At 43.7% G+C, this 22,227-nt stretch overlaps 2 protein-coding genes across 2 annotated transcripts; one reads left to right on the top strand and one right to left on the bottom strand.

The window, feature by feature from the left end:
- Nucleotides 1-1,109: 1,109 nt before the first annotated feature.
- On the top strand, nucleotides 1,110-15,305 carry aftpha (aftiphilin a). Its single transcript, XM_070855390.1, has 10 exons — nucleotides 1,110-1,204; nucleotides 3,740-5,467; nucleotides 7,610-7,773; nucleotides 8,218-8,347; nucleotides 8,660-8,716; nucleotides 9,763-9,885; nucleotides 10,846-10,909; nucleotides 12,038-12,121; nucleotides 12,822-12,945; nucleotides 13,664-15,305. The coding sequence occupies exons 2-10, from the start codon at nucleotides 3,776-3,778 to the stop codon at nucleotides 13,803-13,805; spliced, it is 2,580 nt and encodes an 859-aa protein (XP_070711491.1). The 5' UTR covers nucleotides 1,110-1,204; nucleotides 3,740-3,775; the 3' UTR covers nucleotides 13,806-15,305.
- A 5,701-nt stretch (nucleotides 15,306-21,006) lies between these two features.
- On the bottom strand, nucleotides 21,007-21,990 carry LOC139199441 (SERTA domain-containing protein 2-like). Its single transcript, XM_070828514.1, has one exon. The coding sequence runs from the start codon at nucleotides 21,988-21,990 to the stop codon at nucleotides 21,007-21,009; it is 984 nt and encodes a 327-aa protein (XP_070684615.1).
- Nucleotides 21,991-22,227: the final 237 nt, after the last annotated feature.

Below are 22,227 nucleotides of genomic sequence, written 5' to 3'. Positions count from 1 at the left end.
ACCACATGATGTCTTGCTGCCGTCCACGATTAAAGAAACAAGGTGACTTCTTTTTATATTCACTGTATGTCGTCTAAACTACTGTAATTTTGCAAAATAAAGTGATCAATGACTGTATTTCCTCTGTTTCCCATGCATTACTAATATTTTTAGAATAATTTACAGACACATTTCAGATATTTTATCAATATTTTGCAAATATTTCAGATTGTTTTTGTGTTATGTTTTTGTCAAATATTTAACAAATATTTTTGGAATATTTAATAATTTTTTTCAGATATTTTCCCAATATTTGTGGACATTTCAGTATATATTTTTTGAATATTTGATGTTTTGCTAATAGTTTTTAGATATTTTGATATTTGGAACATTATATAGTTTTTATTAGATAATCTAAATAGATTTTACTGATAGTTTACAATTATTTTCACATATTTCAGTAATATTTTTAGAATATTTTACAGATGTTTCCAGCTGATATTTCACCAATATTTCCAGATTTTTTTGTACTATTTTCGGTTTATTTTATAGTTTTTTTTCTATTAGATATTCTAATTTGTTATTATTGATATTTTACAATTATTTTCATATATCTATAATTCATATTTCAATTATATTTTTAGAATATTTTACAATTATTTTCATATATTTATAATTCATATTTCAATAATATTTTTAGAATATTTTACAAATTTTTCCAGCTGATATTTCACTTAGATTTTACTGATATTTTACCAATATTTTCACATATTTTAGTAATAAATTTAGAATATTTCACCAATATTTCCAGATATTTCAGTACTATTTTCGGTGTATTTTACTGATTTTTACTCCCTGATAAATCACTGACACTAACATGTAAAAGGTGCTGACGGTCACTCTAACCTGTCACCTGTCACCTGTTCTGACCTGTTACCTGTTCTGACCTGTCACCTGTTCTGACCTGTTACCTGTTCTGACCTGTCACCTGTTCTCTACCTGTTAAACACGGAAAGTTTTGGAGGAACCGAGCAGCCGACCTGCCACTGCGGTGCATGCTGGGTGCTACAGAGGCAGCAGCAGCAGCAGCCGGCTGACTCAACCGACTCCAGCCACTCAACCTCCGGTGTCAGCCGTCCTGCTCGGTCCGGCTGCCTTCCTCCCTCCACCTGTGGACAGCAGCGTCTCTACCTGAGTCATGGACAGCGGCGGACAGCTTCTCACGGTCAGCTCAGCTCTTTCTTTCGGTCCCTAAGACACCTGCTGTCAAACCGAGCCGGAGGATGATGAGGATGAGCTAAAGCTGAAGCTAAAGCTAACTGGATGTTCTAGGAAGATGCTTGTTGTTGTCGCTAGTGTTAGCTAGCTGCGTAGTTAGCTCAGGTGGTTAACTTCTTACTCACTTGTACCTGATGGTGTAGCCTTGCTAGCCTTTATAGATAGCCGCGTGTTGGCGTCAGATAACCTTTAATTAAATAAACGTCTCGGCAAGTAATAACCAACTAATTAACTGGTATCCTCTGCTAATAGCACCGCGGCTAGTTTAGCTTAGCTTCAAGGTTTCTACACAGGCTAACCAAGCTAAGCTAAGTTAGCTGCCGTTACACCCCGTTTCGGCCTTGTAGTTTAAATAGATGCCCACTAGTTAACGCTAACCTAGCTGTTAGCTTCGTGATCGATTAATCATAGTCTAATCGTGTTGTGGTGTCTGCTCTACCCAGCTGTCAGGTTTCTACCGAGCTAGCGGCAGCACTAGCCGGGCTGGTAGCCTGCTAAGCTAGCTGCCCACTTATTTAGCCACGTTAGCCTCCTAGCTTCACCCAAACACCAGGTAAGTGAAGAAAAATGTGAGAAACTTGGCTAACTGGAGGAATAGGCTGAACCGGCTGATGTCGAGCGTGTAGTTTATGATCCAAACAGCTGTTCAAAGAGGCTAACCTTGGCATGAAGGTGACAGCTGGCCATATCATCATAGCTAATTAATTAACTCACTTGGACTTTATGTTAAAGAGCTGGTTCTAAACAGCTGCTTCCACTAACAGACACTTTAATTGTGTCTTAGTGGGACTCAAGCTGTTGGGATGACTCAACCCTGAAGAGTTCAGCAGACACGTTTAATGCTTTAATGGGGATGAAGGCACTGGTTCAGTTTCCTTGGGAACAAAGTGCAGGGACGGGCGAAACATGGAGGTTTATTCTCAGAGACATTCCTTCTTGGGTAACTTGTCTTTCTGGACTTGCATGTCTGTAGCCTGCGTCTGTGTCTGGGTGTAAACTACCTGCTCCCAGGTATCCTGTGAGATAAGGCCAACAAAGCAAATACACCCTTCAGACGCCACCCACTGCTCCGGTTGGTGGCTGAGAAAGCAAACAGAGTTTCCTCAGGCAGTGAAAACTCTGTTACCACCACTCATGATACCACCGTCATTTTTATATATCATGAAGTTTTGGGTAGCACTTTATTTTCCAAACTCCTAATAAGCTCCTGAAAGAAGAGTGTGGTTTGACTTTAATTATAAGTAAAATAGGTTTAATTTTGTTCACTTTCAATGCTTAAGTTCCAACTAGAGCTGCAGCTCCACTGATGATTTTCATTTTAAAACAATCCCAAGCAACATGTCAACTATAAACTGTGTCCCAGAGCTCAAGGCTGCATCTTAAAATAGCATTTTCAAACATTTACAGTGATCCTAAAACACACAGAACCAGCAAATCCTAAGAAACTGGAACCGGAGAAAGTTTGTTGTTTATTGATGCATGACTTAAGTCATGGATTGAATATTAAAATAGCTACTGGCGATAGTTAATTTTGCGGTGATCGATCAGCTGATTGTTTAAATCAGTCCACAAGAAAGAATACAATTCAACACGAGTAAAGATTAAGGTCCAGATGTTCTTCTTAACTAATTAAACTTCACAGAAAAACATTTTCACAACTTTCTTTCTCAGTTTTTCCTCTGATTCGCACCACAATCTATAATTCACTTTTGGAAACAAGTCACTGTGTTTTTAAATGACATTGTGCTGAATCCTCAGAGACTCTTGCTGGTTAAACAAATCCTACACAGAAAGAAGGAAGAGTCGTCGTCTGTGGACACTTTCTGCCTCTGATGAAAATGGATTATTTATGTGATTCCAATCAATCACCCTGATCATCAGCACATGCTTCCCTGGCGTGAAACGATGGTGAAATTCAGAGGCCCCAGCCGGGGGACTGAGGAAATGTGACTGCAAACACACACAAAGATCAGGCTTTTGGAGCTCAGCCAGGCGCTTTACAGAAGAAAGGAAAACTTTACTGGGAAAAATTCACAAGTTTTGATGAAGGGAGTGACGATAACGTCGGTAACGGTTATGAACGAGGCCGTGGAAATCAAGCGAGTGGGCTAAATGGTAGATATGAAGGCAGAATAAAGCCAATATGAGTTTCTAAGTGTTAACGAGGCAGAGTTGGTTTTTAGAGACTCGGTTATGTTCACACTAACACTGTTGTTTATAAATCACAGCACTGCTTCCTCATTACCACTCTATTACTGTCAATTTGACGCCAATCTGTCCTCTTTTAGTGCTTCAGTAATTAAATTCCTGCTCCGGCTCAAACCACACATGAAGCCAATCTGCCCTGGAGCGTCACAGAGAGCTGCGCTTATTTACTTCTCGTCTTCACGAAGCCAGAACGGGTTTAAACGTGTGTGTTTATTAATGTATCTGCTGTGACAGGTTATTTGTTTCTGATTATGTCTGTTTGTCGCCGTCGCAGGTGTAGCGAGGAGGATTCGTTGATTGCCAGAGAATCATGGAGCCAGATGTCATCCGCATGTACTCCTCGTCTCCGCCCCCGATGGAGGACGGTGCAGAGGAAGACGACGGCGAGTTCGGGGACTTCGGCACCTTCTCTGGCGTCCCGAGCAGCATCAGCTTCACAGAATTCGACACCCCGACCACTTTCAACCAGACCCAAGCTCTGACCGCCACCTCCCCGCCTGAGCTCATCAACAACAGAGGGGTGATGGGATTCAGCCACAGCTCCTCCAACGGCACCCACGGCATCAGTAATGAGCTGTCCAAGGCTAATGGCGTGAAGCCAGCGAGCCACCTGGGCGGCAGCCCCTCAGAGAGAACTGACATGAAAAAGGTCCTGTCCAGCTCCCTGGATTTCACAGCTGGCAGCGAGCCCGCTGATTGCAACGGCGGAGGCGCAGAGGTGCTAACAAACGGGTTTGCAACCTTCGACGTTCAGGGAAGCCCTTCCTCTCAGAATTCTGTCCACTCTCATATAAAAGGAACGTCCACTGAGGACACGGACAGCGTCCCCGTCGGCAGCCCAGAGGACGATTTTGCAGACTTTGCTGCTTTTTCCAATGCTGAAGGACACCTCAGCCAGACGGCAAATGAGGACTTGGAGGACCCCGCAGGGGGTAGCTGGCCGGCGGGGGCTGCCTGCTACGAGGAGCACTGTAATATAGTGCAGGGAACGACTTCAGAGGACAATGTCAGGGACTCAAACAGAACTGGACCCAACACATCCGGCTCTGATTCCATATCTGTTCCCGCTGAGGCCCCGGACGGCTCGTGCAGCGCGGACCGGGGCTCTCACACGGATGCCGACTCTCATCAAAGGGATGTAGCCTTTGCACAGGAGCACTTGTCCTCAGAGGCAGTTTGCACTAACAAACCCCTCACTCTGAACGGGGTGGATGTAGCCGACAGGGACGATTCCAAAGACGCCACCGCTGCCGAGGGCTGCAGTGACAACGACCTCTCACCTGACGCAGACGGTGAGGCGGGACAGTCAGACGGGAAGGGCTCTGGTAATGAGACGGAGACGGAGACGGAGACGGAGACGTCGTTCGGCCGGCCGCTGTCGACAGACGCTTTAGAGGAGTACGGGGACATGAGCACCACGGGCTCGGTGCCCTCTCCGCCCCTCCAAGGGGATACCGCCACGCCCGCCGACCACAGCCAGCTGGCAGAGGACGACGAGGACGAGGACTTTGGGGACTTCGGAGACGCCGGCTCCTTTGGCGGTCAGGGCTTTGCCGATTTTGACCAGCTGGATGTCCAGCAGGAGCAGAGCAGGTCGCACAGCTCTGACCCTGCACAGGAAGCTACAGACGCCAAGGAGGATGACGACTTTGGCGACTTCAATTCTCCCAAATTTCACACTGGTGGAGACGAGGGGGAGGATGGAGGCAGGTTTGCAGACTTCCCCGTCAGTGACAGTTTTGGGAATTTCAGCTCGGCCGCCGAAGGTGCAGACAGTGAGGCGGAGGCGGGGTGGAGCGCCTTCGGGGGGCTGGAGCAGCAACAGCAGCAGCAGCAGGTGGAGGGGGAGTCCTGGGCGGCGTTCAGCATGGAGCAGAGAGTCGCTCCTCCTGCAGAGAGTAGAGAGGAGGAGAAGGGGGAGGAGGAGGAGGAGGAGGAGGAGGAGTGGCATGAAAGTGAACCTGCATTCAGCGAGGAATCCAGCAGAAGAGATGTACAGTCGGTAAGCACTGCGGGAAATGGTGTGGTCAGACTGGGAGGATTTATGGCTGCAGAGTTATTCATCCATGAACCCGTATGATCATCATCAGTCTCAGGCTGATTTCACTCATGCAGAGCTTCAGATCGCAGAACCAGTTTGGAGAACATGTTTACGAAATGTGAAGTTAAAGGGCACCTCTGGTAAACCTGAGCCTACTTTTCACATATTTTGGTGTCTGGGAGTTTTGTAATTGTAGCTGTGAAACAGATTTAATACTTTGTAGGGATCCTTTCCATAATGCTGTCAGATACTTAGAATAACAACCAGAGAGAGACCTGGAAGATCCTTTTGGTTTAACCACAAACAGCCGTTATATCGCTCTCTGCACACACACCAGACTACATTCACTAAAACAGGGATTTTAGCTCACAGAGCACAGGAGCTGCTGCTCTGCTGCTGCCTTGTTTGGTTAGTTTGTGTTATTGTGTAACTTTGGTCTTAAGGTTAAGGCTTCTATCATTTTTTTTCTAACAGGGTGACACTAACCTTTTTAAAACACCAAAGCCGTACAACGTCTTGTGTCCTGTGAGGTAAAATCCCTGTTTTAGTGAATGTAGTCTGGTGTGTGTGCTGTTTGTGGTTAAACCAAAAGGATCTTCCAGGTCTCTCTCTGTAGGGATCCTTTCCATGATGCTGTCACACACTTAGAATAACACTCTGAGCCTGTCAGTGGATCAAACAAGCTCTTTTAGTGGTATTCTGGTGGGGAATGAAGTGATCTAGCTCGCTTTGCTAACCTCAGCTGAAGAGTTACCCAGCTTTGTTTTAGCCAACAGTGTAAAGTCTGTTGAAAAACCATGTCTCGCAATGTATGTGTTGAATAAAATAGAGTAAAATAGAGATATCACACACCAGAGGGCTCATTCAGGATTGGTTATGAATCCTTTAAACAACATACAAAACACTCCTGTCGTCTCTTTTAAAGAGATTTAATCGCTCTTGATTATGTTGAGGTTCCAGTGTGACAAAGCTTTCTAAAGAGGTTAAATCTGGGAAGAAACCCCGCTTGACAAGTAAACAGTATTTCCGTTTTATGTTGTCGTAGTCCGTATAAGATCGACGTGCTGTGAATGGATATGAAACGGCGTGTTGCTGGGGAACAGCCCGATGCCGAGCAACCTACCATGCAGCATTTTTCACACCCTTTGTAACATGAACCTTGTTCGCAGTTGTTTTCCTCAGAGCGACCGCAAGCTGCCAAAAGGTGGGAAGGTACTGGATGTAATGAATGAGCAGCAGTTAAGGCGTCCGCACATAGTTTAATGTCACCTGACAGACCCATCAGCCAGCCTGGTTTGAAGGTGCAGCCAGGAGAGGCGTCACTGTAGGTCTGAGTCTGTCCACAGATTTAAAGGAGAGCTCTGTTGTTTTTAAATCTAGCCACTAGAAGAGCTCGTTTGATCCACTGACAGGCTCAGAGTGTTATTCTAAGTGTGTGACAGCATCATGGAAAGGATCCCTACAGAGAGAGACCTGGAAGATCCTTTTGGTTTAACCACAAACAGCACACACACCAGACTACATTCACTAAAACAGGGATTTTAGAGAACAGGAGTTCAGATCCTAACTAACCCTTCACACAAACAAACTGACTGAGGCAGCAGTGGGACTATTAATTGATCAGCTGATCTTCTCTGAAGGACACAGCTGCATGTACATATTTTGGTGTCTAAATTACTTTTTGTTAAACCACAAATAGCTGTCATAGCCCTCCCGTCAAAGCCACCAGACTCCATTGACAAAAACAGCAATTTAAAACAAAGTGTTCAGTAAGGTAAAATGACCTGGATCTGGTGAAGAGAGCGACATAACTACTGTCTGTGGTTTATCAAAAGTATATTCCAAAGCATTTATTAGTCATTTAGACACCAAAATATGTACAAATCGGGCCAAGAATGAAAATATTAAGGTTCTTTTTTATTTTAAACATGAACTCAATCAGCCAAATCAGTTTTCAGATTATCAGATCAACACAATGCATGCACGAATCTGGACTACAAATTCCTGGATTAACTTTGCAGCTGCAGCCTCAGTTTATTTAAGAAGCCGTCATGGAAGATTGTCTGAAAAGCTGCGAGTTAACGGCTGCTGCGTTCCCTGCAGGCGTCGCTGTCGAGCCGTCTGGAGAAGGTGTTTCAGAGCAGCTTCCCTCAGACCACCGCCCCCCCGGTGGAGGACGAGGTGACGTCCCTGAAGATCCTGCTGGAGCCGCCGGAGGACAAACCGCAGCCAGGAGGCGATGAGCAGAAGAGCTCCCCGTGCAACAGGTGAGGGGATGTAAACGTGGGACATTAGAACTGAAGTATATCAAGTATAGCGCCAATTCGCTTTTCCATAACAGTCGAGACCCAACGATTCAGGAACTCAACATGAGCAGCACCACATATCTAGTATATTTATAGTAGTAGTATAATATATTTAGTATCAGGACCATTGTAGGTTAAAATGAAGAATTAATTGATTAATTGGGGGAAATATTCTGTGAAAAAAACATGATTTAAGTTGGAAATTTACAAGGAAAAACTTGAATATTCTCAAAATTATAGTCGTAAATTTCCAAGAAAAAGAAAAAACATCTAAAGAAAGTTTAAAATTATAATTTTTTTGCACGTCGTGCTTTATAGGTTTCAGTTTTCGCTCCTGTGTCTTTTACCTGCTGCGTGAATGTTCAGCCTCTCTGACTCTCGCTTGCGTCTCATTGGTTGCCGCAGGTCCGTGTACGGCGGCGTGTGGACGCAGCTCCAGGACATCCACGAGGCGCTCGGCCTCCGATACCAGTGGGGGGGCTCCCACTGCAACAAAGCACTTCTCTGCTGCCTGGGCATCGACACCCGAAACATCGTGAGTCCTCGCTGCCGCTATTTCAGCCGGAAAACACTGAGAAACGGTGGAAAACACTCAGACGTGGTTGATATTTAACAGGCCAAGACTTGAGAATAATTATCTGGACCCTTTTTGAGTTTAGAGATGTGCAGACGACCCTCTGCTCTGCTCAAAGTGTATTTTTAGAAGTGATTTAATGGCGCATTAAGTAATCTGTGACCTTTATTAACCTCTGCTGGCAGCCGTTTGGGATCTGCCACATCAAGCTGACTTCTCTCCTCACACACAAGCTTTTTTTTTTCTTCTAACCTGCTGCTTTAATGTGTGCAGCTGTTCACAGGACAGAAGAAGCAGCCGGTCATCGTGCCCATGTACGCCGCCAGCCTGGTGAGTCGTCTGTTAATCATGTTTAGTGTCGGACAGTGTGTCCACTAACAGAGCAGCACTGACGCATCATTAAAGGCTGAACCTGGAGCCCCTTTATATACTTTGGTGTCTAAATGACTTGTAGGCTACAAAACGCTCTGAAATATGTTGCAGGAAGTGTCGCTCTCTGCACACACACCAGACTCCATTCACAAAAACAGCAATTTTACCTCACAGAACACAGGAGCTGCTGGTCTGCTGCTGTTAGTTTGTGGTTATTGTGTGACTTTGGTGTATTCAAGTGTTGGTTAACATCCAGCACAACGTTGGTGTAACACCCATCGACAGTTATCTGAACGATGCCTCCTCATTTCACTCCACGACACCTGAATGAGTTCAGCAGCTGGCAGGAGGGAGGTCACAGAGAGCTGGTTATATATTACCATGATAACAGCCTGCTGCGCTTGGCTCTAAATATCATAATATAACTTTTACTGGAGTGTCCATAGACTGTATTTAAGAAGTGGACGTTGATTTGTAGTCCGCCCGCTGGTCAGTGAGCAGGAAGCTGTGCCTTAAAGCCCCGCCCCCTCTCTTCCTGGTGTATCTTCCTCTAAATGGACCATAATTTACTAAATGAACGTCCTGCTGTGTTGAAGAAGACAGTAAACTAGAGACTGAGAGCAGAAACTCGTCAGGAAAATGTTCACTGAGCTGATAAATCATTTTCCTCATTGACTTCCATCCAGTCAGACTTCCTGTTTGTCGCCCCCTGCTGGACACTAGAGAGAACACAGCTTTACGGCTCTTTGCTCGCTGCTCAGACCCGGAAGCGTTTGTGTCCACTTCTTTTAAACAGTCTGTGTTTACGTCTCCAGTCTGATCAGCTGGTTGCTACGTGGTTCGTCTCCATGGCGACAACTTCAGAAGTGCAGCTTTGGCATCAAATGTTTGGCATCTCACGTAGAGCGTTCAGTTTCTACTTGTTGTCATTGAGTTATTTTTTTAAACATCTGTGCATCTTGTGTCTCTTGTCGGTTCGGTGTTTTTCTCTTTTTTGTTTTTAGGGGATGCTGGAACCGACCAAAGAGCCCGTGAAGCCCGTCTCTGCAGCAGAGATGATCGCCTCCATAGCCCAGACGCCTCCGGTGGCTCCAGAGAAAAGCTCCTGTCCCTCAGACACAGTCCAGGTGGGACCTCGCCACGTCCACGGCAATCAAATAAAATAACACTGAGGGTTATCGTCACATTTCAGAGGGAAACATTCTTCCGTTCACTACGTTTATCTGACGGCTTCAGTTTCTTTACAAATGAGGGTTTTTGCTCAGAAAACATAAGAAGAATTTATAAAATCTGATGTTTTGGTAATGTTGAGTCACGTTGGGCTCTGGAACATTTTGATGCTATTTCTAACTATTTTCACCATTTTTACAGACCAAACTGTCTCTGTGGTCGTTTTGTGTCTCCTGATCGTCGTCTTGTGGTTGTTTTGTTTTGCTTTGTGGTCATTTTGGGTATTTATCATCATTTTCTGTCTCTTTGTGGTTGTTTTTGGTCTCTTGATCATCATTTTCTGTCTCTTGAGTGTCGTTTTATGGTCGTTTTGCATCTCTCTCTGGTCATTTTGGGTATTGATCATCGTTTTGTGTCTCTTTGTGGTTGTTTGTGTCTCTTTATGGTTGTTTGTGTCTCTTTGTGGTTGTTTTGTGTCTCTTTGTGGTTGTTTTGTGTCTCTTTGTGGTTGTTTGATTCACTTACCAGTAAGAACTGTCTTCTGTTAATCCATCCATGATATCAATAATCGTTCAGTTGTTTCTTTTAAGACAGAAATGCCAACATATTGTGGTTTAAAATGACAGAAAACTGAATAATGTTGAACTTTGACCTTTTGGTAGATAGACTTTATATGATATAATACATATATAGAATATAATATCTACATTATATAACACTATACTTCTACTCTAACTAGTACCACTCATTATACTCACACACTGTTACTGTAGCAACACTTTCAAATGCACCAAGAGTATTTCTTTTTATCAGTGTGGTACTAGTACTAGTACTACTAGTAGTATTAGTAGTCCTAGTAGAGGATGTGGTTACTGTGTGTACACTGAGTGGTGCCTCCCTGACTGTGTCCTCTCCAGCAGGAGGCGCTCCCACCCGTCCAGTTCGACTGGAGCAGCAGTGGCCTTACCAACCCTCTGGACGGTAGGTGACCCACCATGACCTCGCTCTACCGGGCCGCTCTTATCTGTGTTTCACTTTCTTTAACCCTCATAGTGTCTCCTGGAAGAGTGTGTGTGTGTCTGTGTGTGTGTGCGTGCGTACTCGTAGATGCATGAGAAACACTCTTTATTAAAGGAATAATCCACACTTAACATTTCCACACTGTTGGAGATGATGATCATGAGATCCTTTCTACACGTTTTTTAACGTTATGTAGTTTTAATTACTTCATAAAGGACCCTAAAAGAGCTTGTTTGATCCACTGACAGGCTCAGAGTGTTATTCTAAGTGTGTGACAGCATCATGGAAAGGATCCCTACAGAGAGAGACCTGGAAGATCCTTTTGGTTTAACCACAAACAGCACACACACCAGACTACATTCACTAAAACAGGGATTTTAGAGAACAGGACACAGGAGCTGCTGCTCTGCTGCTGCCTCCATCAGTTAGTGTGTTTGTGTTATTGTGTGTTACAGAAGTGTTTGATCTGAACTAAACTTTTACAATAAAGTTTCACAATCACACAAACAAACAACGAGCTTAGCGATCGTAGACGGCAACTCCTGAGCTAAAATCCCTGTTTTAGTGAATGTAGTCTGGTGTGTGTGCAGAGAGCGATATAACGGCTGTTTGTGGTTAAACCAAAAGGATCTTCCAGGTCTCTCTCTGTAGGGATCCTTTGTGAAATGTTTGGGGATCAAGTTGATTTACATGTGATCCTGAGTAATTCAGCATCTTGCTGTCTGTGTTAATGATCTTGTTAAAATGAAATAGATTATAAATCAGTTTAAAAGTTCTTGATGTTAGTTTTAATCTTTCTGCTGAGAAGTTATTTCCTCACTCACCTTTTTTTAAAGAGTCTGAAGGCGTCCGTTAACCAGGTGATGAGGTCACCTGTCAGAGTCTGACAGGAGCTCTGCTGGAGGACGTTTTGGTGGATTTTTCCTTTAAACGTGTTAAATGTTCTGCATGAAGACGAGAGCGAACCAGACTAACGTTCTACTGTAGACGACTGATCACTGACATCGCCGCCTGTCTCTGGTTTCTTCTCTCTCTCTCTCTCTCTCTCTGTCGGTCTGTGTTTGTTAACCTCGGCCGCCCACTGTGCAGCGAGCGGAGGCTCGTCTCTCTTAAACCTGGATTTCTTTGGTCCTGTGGAGGATTCAGGCTCCACCAGCTCCCCCTCCATCCCAGGTCAGCAGCTGCTCACGGCCTCCTCCTCCTCCTCCTCCTCCTCCACCTCCTCCTCCTCCCTCCCGTCTTTACATTAACCTCCATCTCCGCTCCTCGACCACGGCGCTCGTCTCTTTGGCGCCGTGTAGAGAAATAAAAGCTCCGTATCAAAGCCGCCTTGTTTTCGTTCTGTGGTCAATAAATTCATTTTCACTCATTTTGATGAAGTTGTCGGCACGTTTTGATCAGTTTGATTTACGTTCTGATCAATACCTTTGCACGTATTGACTGATCGGCAGACACGCTCTGATTAATTGGTTTCCATGTTATGTTTTATTCCATCGCAGGTTTTGATCATTCATGGATTCACGGTTTGGATTAATCATCGATGTGCACGTTGGGGTTTATTTGTTTGATTATTTTGGATCCACGTTTCGATCATTTTCACGCTCTGATCAATCTTATGGACTAATTTTAGACTATTTTTGTTTCTGTTTGCTTTGCGTCATGAAGTCGTGACTGTGTTTTGGTCGATTAGAGGTTTTAGAGCTCTGACAGGATCCAGAGCTAAGAGCTAAATGTTTCTCTCTGGTTCGTTTCTCACGGAGACTCAGGTGTTTGTAGTCCTGCAGAAACAAGCTAACAGCTGAAGTGTTGTGGTGAGGAGGGCGTGGCGGTGACCTCACACTGACCTCAGGTGACTCTTCTCGTCCCTCCTCAGGCGTCGACCCCGAGCTGTACGAGCTGACGACGGCCAAGCTGGACCCCGGCAGCTCCGGCAGCCGGGTGGCGGACGCCTTCGCCCGGCTGATGTCCACCATGGAGAAGACCAGCACCTCCACCAGGTCAGAGGTCACAGAACAGCAGTGTCGGGGTCACGTGATGTTTAGTTAGTGTTTTTAAACCTCAGAGTTATTCTAAGTGTGTGACAGCATCATGGAAAGGATCCCTACAGAGAGAGACCTGGAAGATCCTTTTGGTTTAACCACAAACAGCACACACACCAGACTACATTCACTAAAACAGGGATTTTAGAGAACAGGACACAGGAGTTGCCGGTCTGCTGCTGCCACCATCACTTAGTTTGTTTGGTGTTTTAAAGCCGTAGTTAAGATCCAACACAACATTGGCATAACAGACAATAACACAAAGTCACACAGTAACACAAACAAACCAAACGATCAGAGCAGCGATGGACCAGCAGCCTCTGAGCTAAAATCCCTGTTTTAGTGAATGTAGTCTGGTGTGTGTGCAGAGAGCGATATAACGGCTGTTTGTGGTTAAACCAAAAGGATCTTCCAGGTCTCTCTCTGTAGGGATCCTTTCCATGATGCTGTCTGAGGTGATCCACTGGACCAGTTCCAACACTTTTATATCTACCAGTTAAATAGACGCCTGAATATGTTAAAAAAAAAAAAAACAAACAAAAGGTTTAAAACGACCAAAGTGCCCCTTTGTGCTACATATTAATGTAAAAATGTGTGTTTCCATGTTTGTTTGGCGAACGGGTGTTTGGTCAGATCGGTGACGCCTTGTGCTGTTTTGTCACTTCCTGTTTGACAGGAAGCCGAGGAAAGAGGAGAATCTGAGCGAGGAGGCGGCCAAAGTGATCGCCGGCCTGCCCGACCTCTCCTTCATGCAGGCCAAAGTGCTCATGTTTCCCGCCACGCTGACGCCGCTCGGCTGCCAGGCCACGCCAGACTGAAGCCCCGCCCCTCGCCCTCTTGACCCCGCCCCCACTGTCCATTAGGCCCCACCCACTAACTCAGTCCATTTTATACAGCTTTCCTCCTCATCTCCCTCCCTCCCCTCTCTCTCTCTCACTGGGGCTCACTTCCTCCCTCTCATACATACTTTTCTTTATTTTAAATTAGCGCTTTTGTTTTTCGGCTTCTAATTTTTAACGAGTAAAGCGAAAAAGCGTTCGTCAAGCTCGGACGCGGCGGCCTGCACATTCACCAGAGTAGGAGCTCAGATAATTAAGTTATAGAGTTGATAATCTATAGGGGGAAGGTTTAGAAGCGTGTGCTGTTCATATCTAGAGGAATCATCGTGTATATAATCAGGGATTAAAACGTTTAATTTTTCCTTTTTTGTTTTTTTCTTGTTTTTTTTAGCTGAGTGAGTTTCGGAGGATGGTTTTAGGTGTCTGTGGTGGGAATGTGTTCGTGTCTGTCTGTGAAGGAAACACTGGCTGAAGCTCTTTGAATCAAACTGAAGTGGAACATAAGTACGACAAGTTTAAGTTAATACCTTTATATACGTATATAAAATCTATAAATATATATATATATATATTTATCGACTTGAAACCACACTGCCTGCAAAATCCAGCTGAATGTTTTGTCCCCTCGTTGTGTTTAAAGGCCTTTAAAGTTTTTACCTGCAGTCGGTGAAGATTTTAACCTGATTTTTCTTTGTGACCCGCGAGCGTCCATCCTGTCGTCGTCTTATCGTCATTTAAGGAAGCTTTTTAACATATTTATGTCTGCCCCCCCTCCCCCCCACAGCCGGAGGACGACTGTTTTATTTTAAAATTAGTCTATTCTTCAATTCTGGGAAACTTCACCGACCAAACGTCGTTTTATTTTAATTATTCCACTTTATTTTGTTGGGTTTTTTTTACGGGTCCCAGCTGTTGTGGCCGTTGGATAAAAACAAGTTTCCTTCTTTGTTCTTTTCTCGCTGTTAATTTTTTTTTTTGTGTGTTTCTGAAGGGGGTTAAAAAACATTTTTAAAAAAAGACAAAAAAACGTGACTTTTTGTTTAAAACCACTGAAACTCGGTGAAAGTTTCTCAGCAGTGAAGGTCGACTCACATCAGAAGGGAATTACGGGACCAATTTCTGCTTCCACGCGTTGGGTTATGTACGCTGTTCCTAATATGAAGTGCTTTTTGTTGTTGCGGCTCTTATTCGCTCATGTTTTTTGTTTTGTTTTTGCTCATACTACTGTCAGCCCCGTCTCCCAGGAGGATTTTGCACATTGTAAAGATGAAATGGATGTAATCATAGTTCACTGTGGCTTTAGACTGTGTACAGTTTAACTATGGACTGTAAAATGTACGGGAAAATTCCTATGGAAAAAAACTGAATCACTTGAAGAGCCTGTCAAAAGGTTATTGTGCATGCCCAGGTTCTTTTGAGACTTTAAGTGTGTAAATTTTACTTTTAGTGTACACAAGAAATTAAAATAGTTATCTTCTCTGCTCGTTTCTGTTTCTTTTGGACCAAAGTTTCTGTTCAAGTTAAAGGAGAATAAAACCAGTGTCTGAATGACTAATGCAGGGGTCACCAACCTTTTAGAAACTGAGAGCTACTTCCTGGTACTGAGTCAGACGAAGGGCTACCAGTTTGTCACACTCCTCTGAAATAACAAATGAGCTCAGTTTGCCTTTAGTTATATATTATTATTATTATTAATGATTAATGATACTCATCTATGTGAAGACACTGATCACGTTAGTGATTTCTCACAATAATTATCAACAATGACTTAACAAGGTGGGAAACAGATAAAATCAATATTACACATTTAATTTCTATTAATCTCAGCAACTGTTTAAATTTTCAGATGATCACTTCTACAACATTTCATAGAACAAATGTTCCATTTTCACTTCCCACTGACAAAGAGCCTTTAAACACATCATCAACTATGTTTGTAAAAGTTATCAATTAAGTAATGTTTAAGAAAAATCAACTTTCATATTTTTAAATAAATCTTACCACATTTTAAATTAATGAACAAATCTGCGGCCTTTTTAACAAAATTATATCTGTTCACATTTCATGAACACACTTTTGAATTGAACACAATTAAAAATCAATATTTTTATTTACCGTTGCCATGACACCGCCATGTTGCCCCTGACAACATCTGGTATCTGTTTGAAAATGTGGAGCTCTAAACGAGGCTTCGGCTGCTTGTTGGGATTTTTCCTCCGGCCTGGTGAAAACAGACTGCTGCTTACCCAAAGCTGCCTTCAGCTCACGGGCTGTTTCTGCCCGTAGCTTCCCGGTGGGCAGTTAGCATGCTAGTTAGCATGGCAGTTAGCATGCTAGTTAGCATGGCAGTTAGCATGCTAGCTCTGTGACCCGTAGTGAAGTGTCTCTCCACATTGAGCCGCTTTGTCGTCGCCCCACAAATGAGACACACGCAGTTTTCTTTCACAGTAGAAACAAAGAACTCTTCCTCCCACTCACTGTGAAAATGATGAGCTTTCTTTCTGACATGTTTTTTGGGTTAGAAACCACATTCAGCTCCTTCATCTCCGCTGCGCCCGCTAGCTTACTCTGCACGAGCGCCAAAGTCTTGTCATGCGCACAACACTGACCTTTGACCTTTGAACTCGAAGAGGTCAGAGTTCACTTAAAACTATCTAAACTAATTATTTTATTTTTAAGATATTGTCATTTTCAAATCTATATAAATGTAAGTGTGATTAAAAAAAGAATAGCAACAGAAAAAAATTAATTTTAGACGCAGCTCACTGGTGAGTTGTGTTATTTTTAGAACAGGCCTGTGGGGGGCGACTCATGTGGTCCTTGGGGGCGACCTGGTGCCCGCGGTCACCGTGTTGGTGACCCCTGGACTAATGAGTACAAAAACACGCACCAGACTACATTCACTAAAACAGGGATTTTAGAGAACAGGACACAGGAGCTGCTGGTCTATCGCTGCTGCCTCCATCTGTTAGTGTGTTTTTGTTATTGTGCTACTGTGGTGTTTTAAAGGATTATTTCAGATCTAATACAATATGTATGACTCAAAATAACCCAAACAAACTAACCAATCGAAGCAGCAGCAGAGCAGCAGCTCCTGTGTCTTGTTCTCTAAAATCCCTGTTTTAGTGAATGTAGTCTGGTGTGTGTGCTGTTTGTGGTTAAACCAAAAGGATCTTCCAGGTCTCTCTCTGTAGGGATCCTTTCCATGATGCTGTCACACACTGAGAATAACACCTGCTGTGATCAGGTGCAGAAGGTTTGTGGTCATATCAAATACAAAACATGTAAAAAAATAAAAATAAAAAAAAAGGCCCAGGTTTAGAAATACTCCGGTTGATCTTTACACACAAGACAAAGATGGAAAAGAAAATAGAAGAAGAGCACAAAGATGCAATCGTGTTCATTTAATGTAGAAAATAAAATGACTACAGTGAAATCCTCATCTTACACATTCAAATATAACTCTCAGGAGAAAAACGTCATATTGCATAAGACAAGGCACAGATTCATTAAAACCTCTGTTGGTGTCCCGTAGAAACCTGGAAAATAAAAACCCTGCAGGAGCGATGGCGGCGCTACAGTACGAAGGGAAAAAAAACATTTGGTTTGATGAGAAAAATGTGTTTTACCAACAAATCTGTCAAAAAATTTAACTGAAAACTAATTTTTTAAGTGTCTTGCTGTAAAATAAAAAACTGTAGAGATGGATCTTGAAAAACAAACAAATATAAAATCTTTAAACATTAAGTTGCTGTATGATTGTGTGACTAGGACTGTAAAGAAATATACTTCTATATAAAAGAGTGCATCCTGTCTCCTGTTAGTATTTAACTGGCAGCCAATTATCAATGTGACGACCTGCTGTTACATCATCTGTCCAGCAGGTGGAGACACAGTTTAACATTCATGTATTGGCACATGATTGATCCCATCTGATCAATTGATTCAAAGAGCCCAGATATCCAGATACAGACACATGTTAAAGGGCAACTCCGGTATTTTTAAACCGGAGTCCACTTTTTTTTTTTTTTTTTTTTTTTACATATTCTGGAACTGGTCCAGTAGATCACCTCTGACAGCATCATGGAAAGGATCCCTACAGAGAGACCTGGAAGATCCTTTTGGTTTAACCACAAACAGTCGTTATATCGCTCTCTGCACACACACACCAGACTACATTCACTAAAACAGGGATTTTAGAGAACAGGACACAGGAGCTGCTGTCTTGTTTACTTGTGTTATTGTGTGACTTTACTGACTTTAAAGGGTTAGTTTGCATCCAAAAGAATATTTGTGTGACACACAATAACACAAACAAACTGGTCAAGGCAGCAGCAGAGCAGCAGCTCCTGTGTTCTGTACTGTAAAATCCCTGTTTTAGTGAATGTAGTCTGGTGTGTGTGCTGTTTGTGGTTAAACCAAAAGGATCTTCCAGGTCTCTCTCTGTAGGGATCCTTTCCATGATGCTGTCACACACTTAGAATGGGTGATCTACTGGACCAGGTTTACAAATGGTGGAGTTATCCTTTAATAACAGGCGGTAACAAAAGGTATAAATCAGCAGATTCATACTGAAAGTTTTTAAAAACTGGCTCAGTTAACTTTCACTCACACACAAACACACATTAGAGATGCGGCATAGGTTGAATTGAGGGCGTTTGCATTGCTGAAATCCTAAAATATATAAACATTAAAAAAAAGTGATGGTACATTTCATAGAAGAGATTTCCACCAGAAGCGACCTGTGAAATATCCTCTACACTTCATTCTTTTTAAAAAACAATCTTCTTTTCTTGTTTGTTGAAGCACATTAGTCAGTTTTGGTGGATTTATCCCCAAGAAGAAAACATTTCCTGGTCTGTACAAACAAAATATTCATGTCCAGAGTTACAATAAATATGAACCAGAGCTGAGAGATAATAAATAACTTAGAGAGTCGTGTTCTGCTGAAGGTTACGGCTGCAGTGAGTCAGCTGTCGTTAAGCTCTTAAAACTGTTTCACTGAGAAATAATTTCATTGGTTGAGTTAAAGCAGTTAAACCAGTGTTGGACAGAGCCATGCTAGCTGTTTCCCCCTGCTTCCAGTCTTTATGCTAAGCTAAGCTAACCCCTCCTGACCTCAGCTCTGTGCGTAGCGTAGTGAAAATATTTCTGTAATAATCAACAGTTCTTTAAAAAATAATACACAAAAAAAAAAGAATATGTCTATTTAATTAAGTAGTTTGGCTTGTAAAGACGTGTTAGCATGAAAACGCTACGTTAGCGCTCTCTAGCATCAGTAAACCAGTAAAAAATGCGTTTGAATGTTTTATTCTTATGTCTGTGATCAAGTGAGCACCAGAGCTAGTTAGCTAGCCGAGCAGGTCAAGTTATTTAAAACGCTGACACCATTAAGATGAACAAAAAATAAAGTTAATACCATTTAAAGTTTATTTCTATCAATATTTATATGTTGTTCTTTCCCATTTGGTTTTCATTTAGCTTATTTGCTAACTTTGCTCAGTTCAAATGGAGCTTTAACTCAACCAATCAGATTTTAGAAGTTGGTTTTAGAAAATGAGCAGAAACTGTACCGACGACAGCAGAGTTCACCAAAACCGGCAGAAAGTTTATCTGATAAAATAAAACAAAAACAACAAGCTGATGTTAGAAAAGTTCAAACAATAAGCTGGTTTGTTCGGCGTGTCGGCGCTCTGACGCTTCAACACGTCGACGGTTTAATTTTTAATTTAAAGAACGACAGCAGATTCGTTCTTTACGTTTTAATTTTTTTTAAAAAGCTACGACCAATATATCAACACTCACACGTTCTTTGTTGACAAAATAAAAACAGACTTTAAAGATACTACAGAATTAATTTGAGGATAATTTAACTGCATTTTGGAATAAAAATCTTCCTTCAGCGTTTAAAAAGGCACTGGATCGTTTTTTGATAAATGCTCTGAAATTATTTTTTCTCCTCGTTTGTGAAAACACGCACCAAAGGTGGAAAAAGTCTCTGGAGATTTAGTTTCTTACAATTCTTCGGACAGCGGTGGGAAACAGGACTTCGGCACTTCACACTGGCGTCACTGAACCTGGAGCACGGAGGCTTTTTAAAGACGGCAGGAAAAAACTAATGTGACCGAACTCGAGATGAAATCAGTTCGACTTTGGTGAATCTGGACGTGTAAAACTTTGACTTTGACCAACTGAGCGTCCAAGATGGAGGAAACTAATATTTATTATTATTGTTATTATTGGCTTTGTAGCAGACGGCGTTCTACGGACATTATGGATTAAACTAATTAAATAAAAAATATACGGAGCAGAAGCAGCAGATTACAGTCCAACAAAACCCTGAATTTATTAGTTTAAAGTGATAAATTACAAGAAAAAAAACCTCAAATATTCTAAGATTATAAAGATATAAATTTGTGTGAATTAGACAAGAAAAATCTCAAATGATCTGAGATTTAAGAAAAAGAAAAAAAAAAAAAAAAGTTTGTGGACTAAAATCACAAATATTCACTTGTGGCTAAATAAACGTGAGCGCCGTCGTCGGTGGTTCGATGAGGTTGATATTTTATTTTGTAGTTTTACTGCTTTAACACTTGGCTTTACTGTTAGCGACTGAGCTAGCTGAGCGGTGTTAGCATGTTGGCTAACATAGCTGCTTTGTTATTTATTTTTTCATTAACGGGGACGTAATGAACTCGCTGCAACGATCAGCTGATTGATGGATCAACTGAAAAACGAATCGGCAGCTCGTCCGATAATCGTTACAAAGAAATTGATTCTTCCAGGTTCTCAAATGTGAAGATTTGCTGCTTCTCTCGTTTTGCATCACGATGAACTGAATATTTTGACATCTTCATCCTCACTAATGTTTTATGGACCAGACGATCAATCGAGGAAATGATTGATCCGATGCAGCGCTGCGATAAACGTTGATAAAAATATCTCTTAAAGGGTCGAAGCGACATCTTTCACCTCCCGACACCTTCAGCTCCGCCTGCTTCCTGAACTACGGAAACTAACGTCCGAACTAACCAACGTTAACGCGCAGCAGCTTGGACGCTCCAGAATAAGGCCAGTGTGAAGTGCGCCGTCACTTTAAATCTGTAAAAACTAACCGTAAAAACTCCTCCTCTTCCTCCTCCTCTTCCTCTTCCTCCTCCTCCTCCTCCTCCTCCTCCTCTCAGCTGCCCACCAGCACCTCCATGATGTGGTCCAGCTCAGCCAGGTCCATTTTAAAAGGCTGGTTCTGAGCGCCGGCCCCCGCGGCGCCGAACCCCGACATCGACCGCACGAGGTCGTCCGCCATCACGACGGGGGCCACCTTGGACGGCGGCGCTCCCGGCGGCGGCGGTGGGCAGGGGCCGAGGTCGTACATGGAGGTGTCGATGTCTGTGAAGAGGACGTCGTCCAGGGCGAAGTCAGTGAGGAAGGAGCCCGAGGAGGACGGAGAGGGAGGAGGAGGAGGAGCAGGAAGAGGAGGAGGCGGGGGTTTCTCTAACCTGTTCTCCTGTAAGCCCCGCCCCTCCTCCTTCATGACGACATCAAACACGACCCGAGTAGGAGGAGGTGGCGGCGGGCCGGAGGAGGAGGAAGACGAAGAGGAGGGACAGAGCTCCTCGATCTCCTCCAGGGCCGAGGAGAAGCTGTCTTTGGGCGGCGTTGGCGGCGTCCTCAGGGAGTGATGATGATGCTGATGGTGTTGGGAGGAGGAAGATGGCGGCAGGGTGAAGAACATGGGCAGGTCCTCCTCCAGCAGCGAGGCCGGCGTCAGGCAGGAGTCCAGCGCCGACAGTCCCGACAGCGGCGACGACAGGATGCTGAAGGAGGACGGAGGAGGCGGAGCTTGTCGGTAGCCTGCGTCCTCACCGGCGGCGGCGGCGACCGGCGGTGCGGCCGAGAAGAAGAGAGCGCCGACGCCTCCTTCCCGCCTGAAGTCCTCGTGGATGCGGCGGATGATGTTGTTGATGAGGACGCGGCGCCGCAGGCCGAGGTCGACGCCCATCCGCGGCCCGTACAGCTTCATGAGGGACACGTTGAGCACCGTCTGCCGCCGCAGCGTGTAGGACGCCTGCGACGGGCCGCCGCCCGCCGCCAGGGGGCGCCGCTCTTCCTCCAAAACATCCTCGTCCTCGTCCAGTTTCCGCTTCACCCCGTTAGCCAACATGGATCTGTGGAGACACACAGTTTTATTCCACTGAGAGCTTCAATGGTCCGACACAAGAAAACTACAGTACACAGTACACAGTACTGATACTACAGTACACAGAGTACACACAGTACTGATACTACAGTACACACAGTACACAGTACTGGTACTACAGTTCACACAGTACAGGTACTACAGTACACACAGTACACAGTACTGATACTACAGTACACAGAGTACACACAGTACTGATAC

This window comes from Pempheris klunzingeri, chromosome 3 (assembly GCF_042242105.1).
Source record: "Pempheris klunzingeri isolate RE-2024b chromosome 3, fPemKlu1.hap1, whole genome shotgun sequence".
NCBI classification, from domain to species: Eukaryota; Metazoa; Chordata; class Actinopteri; order Acropomatiformes; family Pempheridae; genus Pempheris; species Pempheris klunzingeri.
The sequence above is the reverse complement of the archived record's forward strand: the minus strand, read 5'-3'. Positions and strand labels throughout refer to the sequence as shown.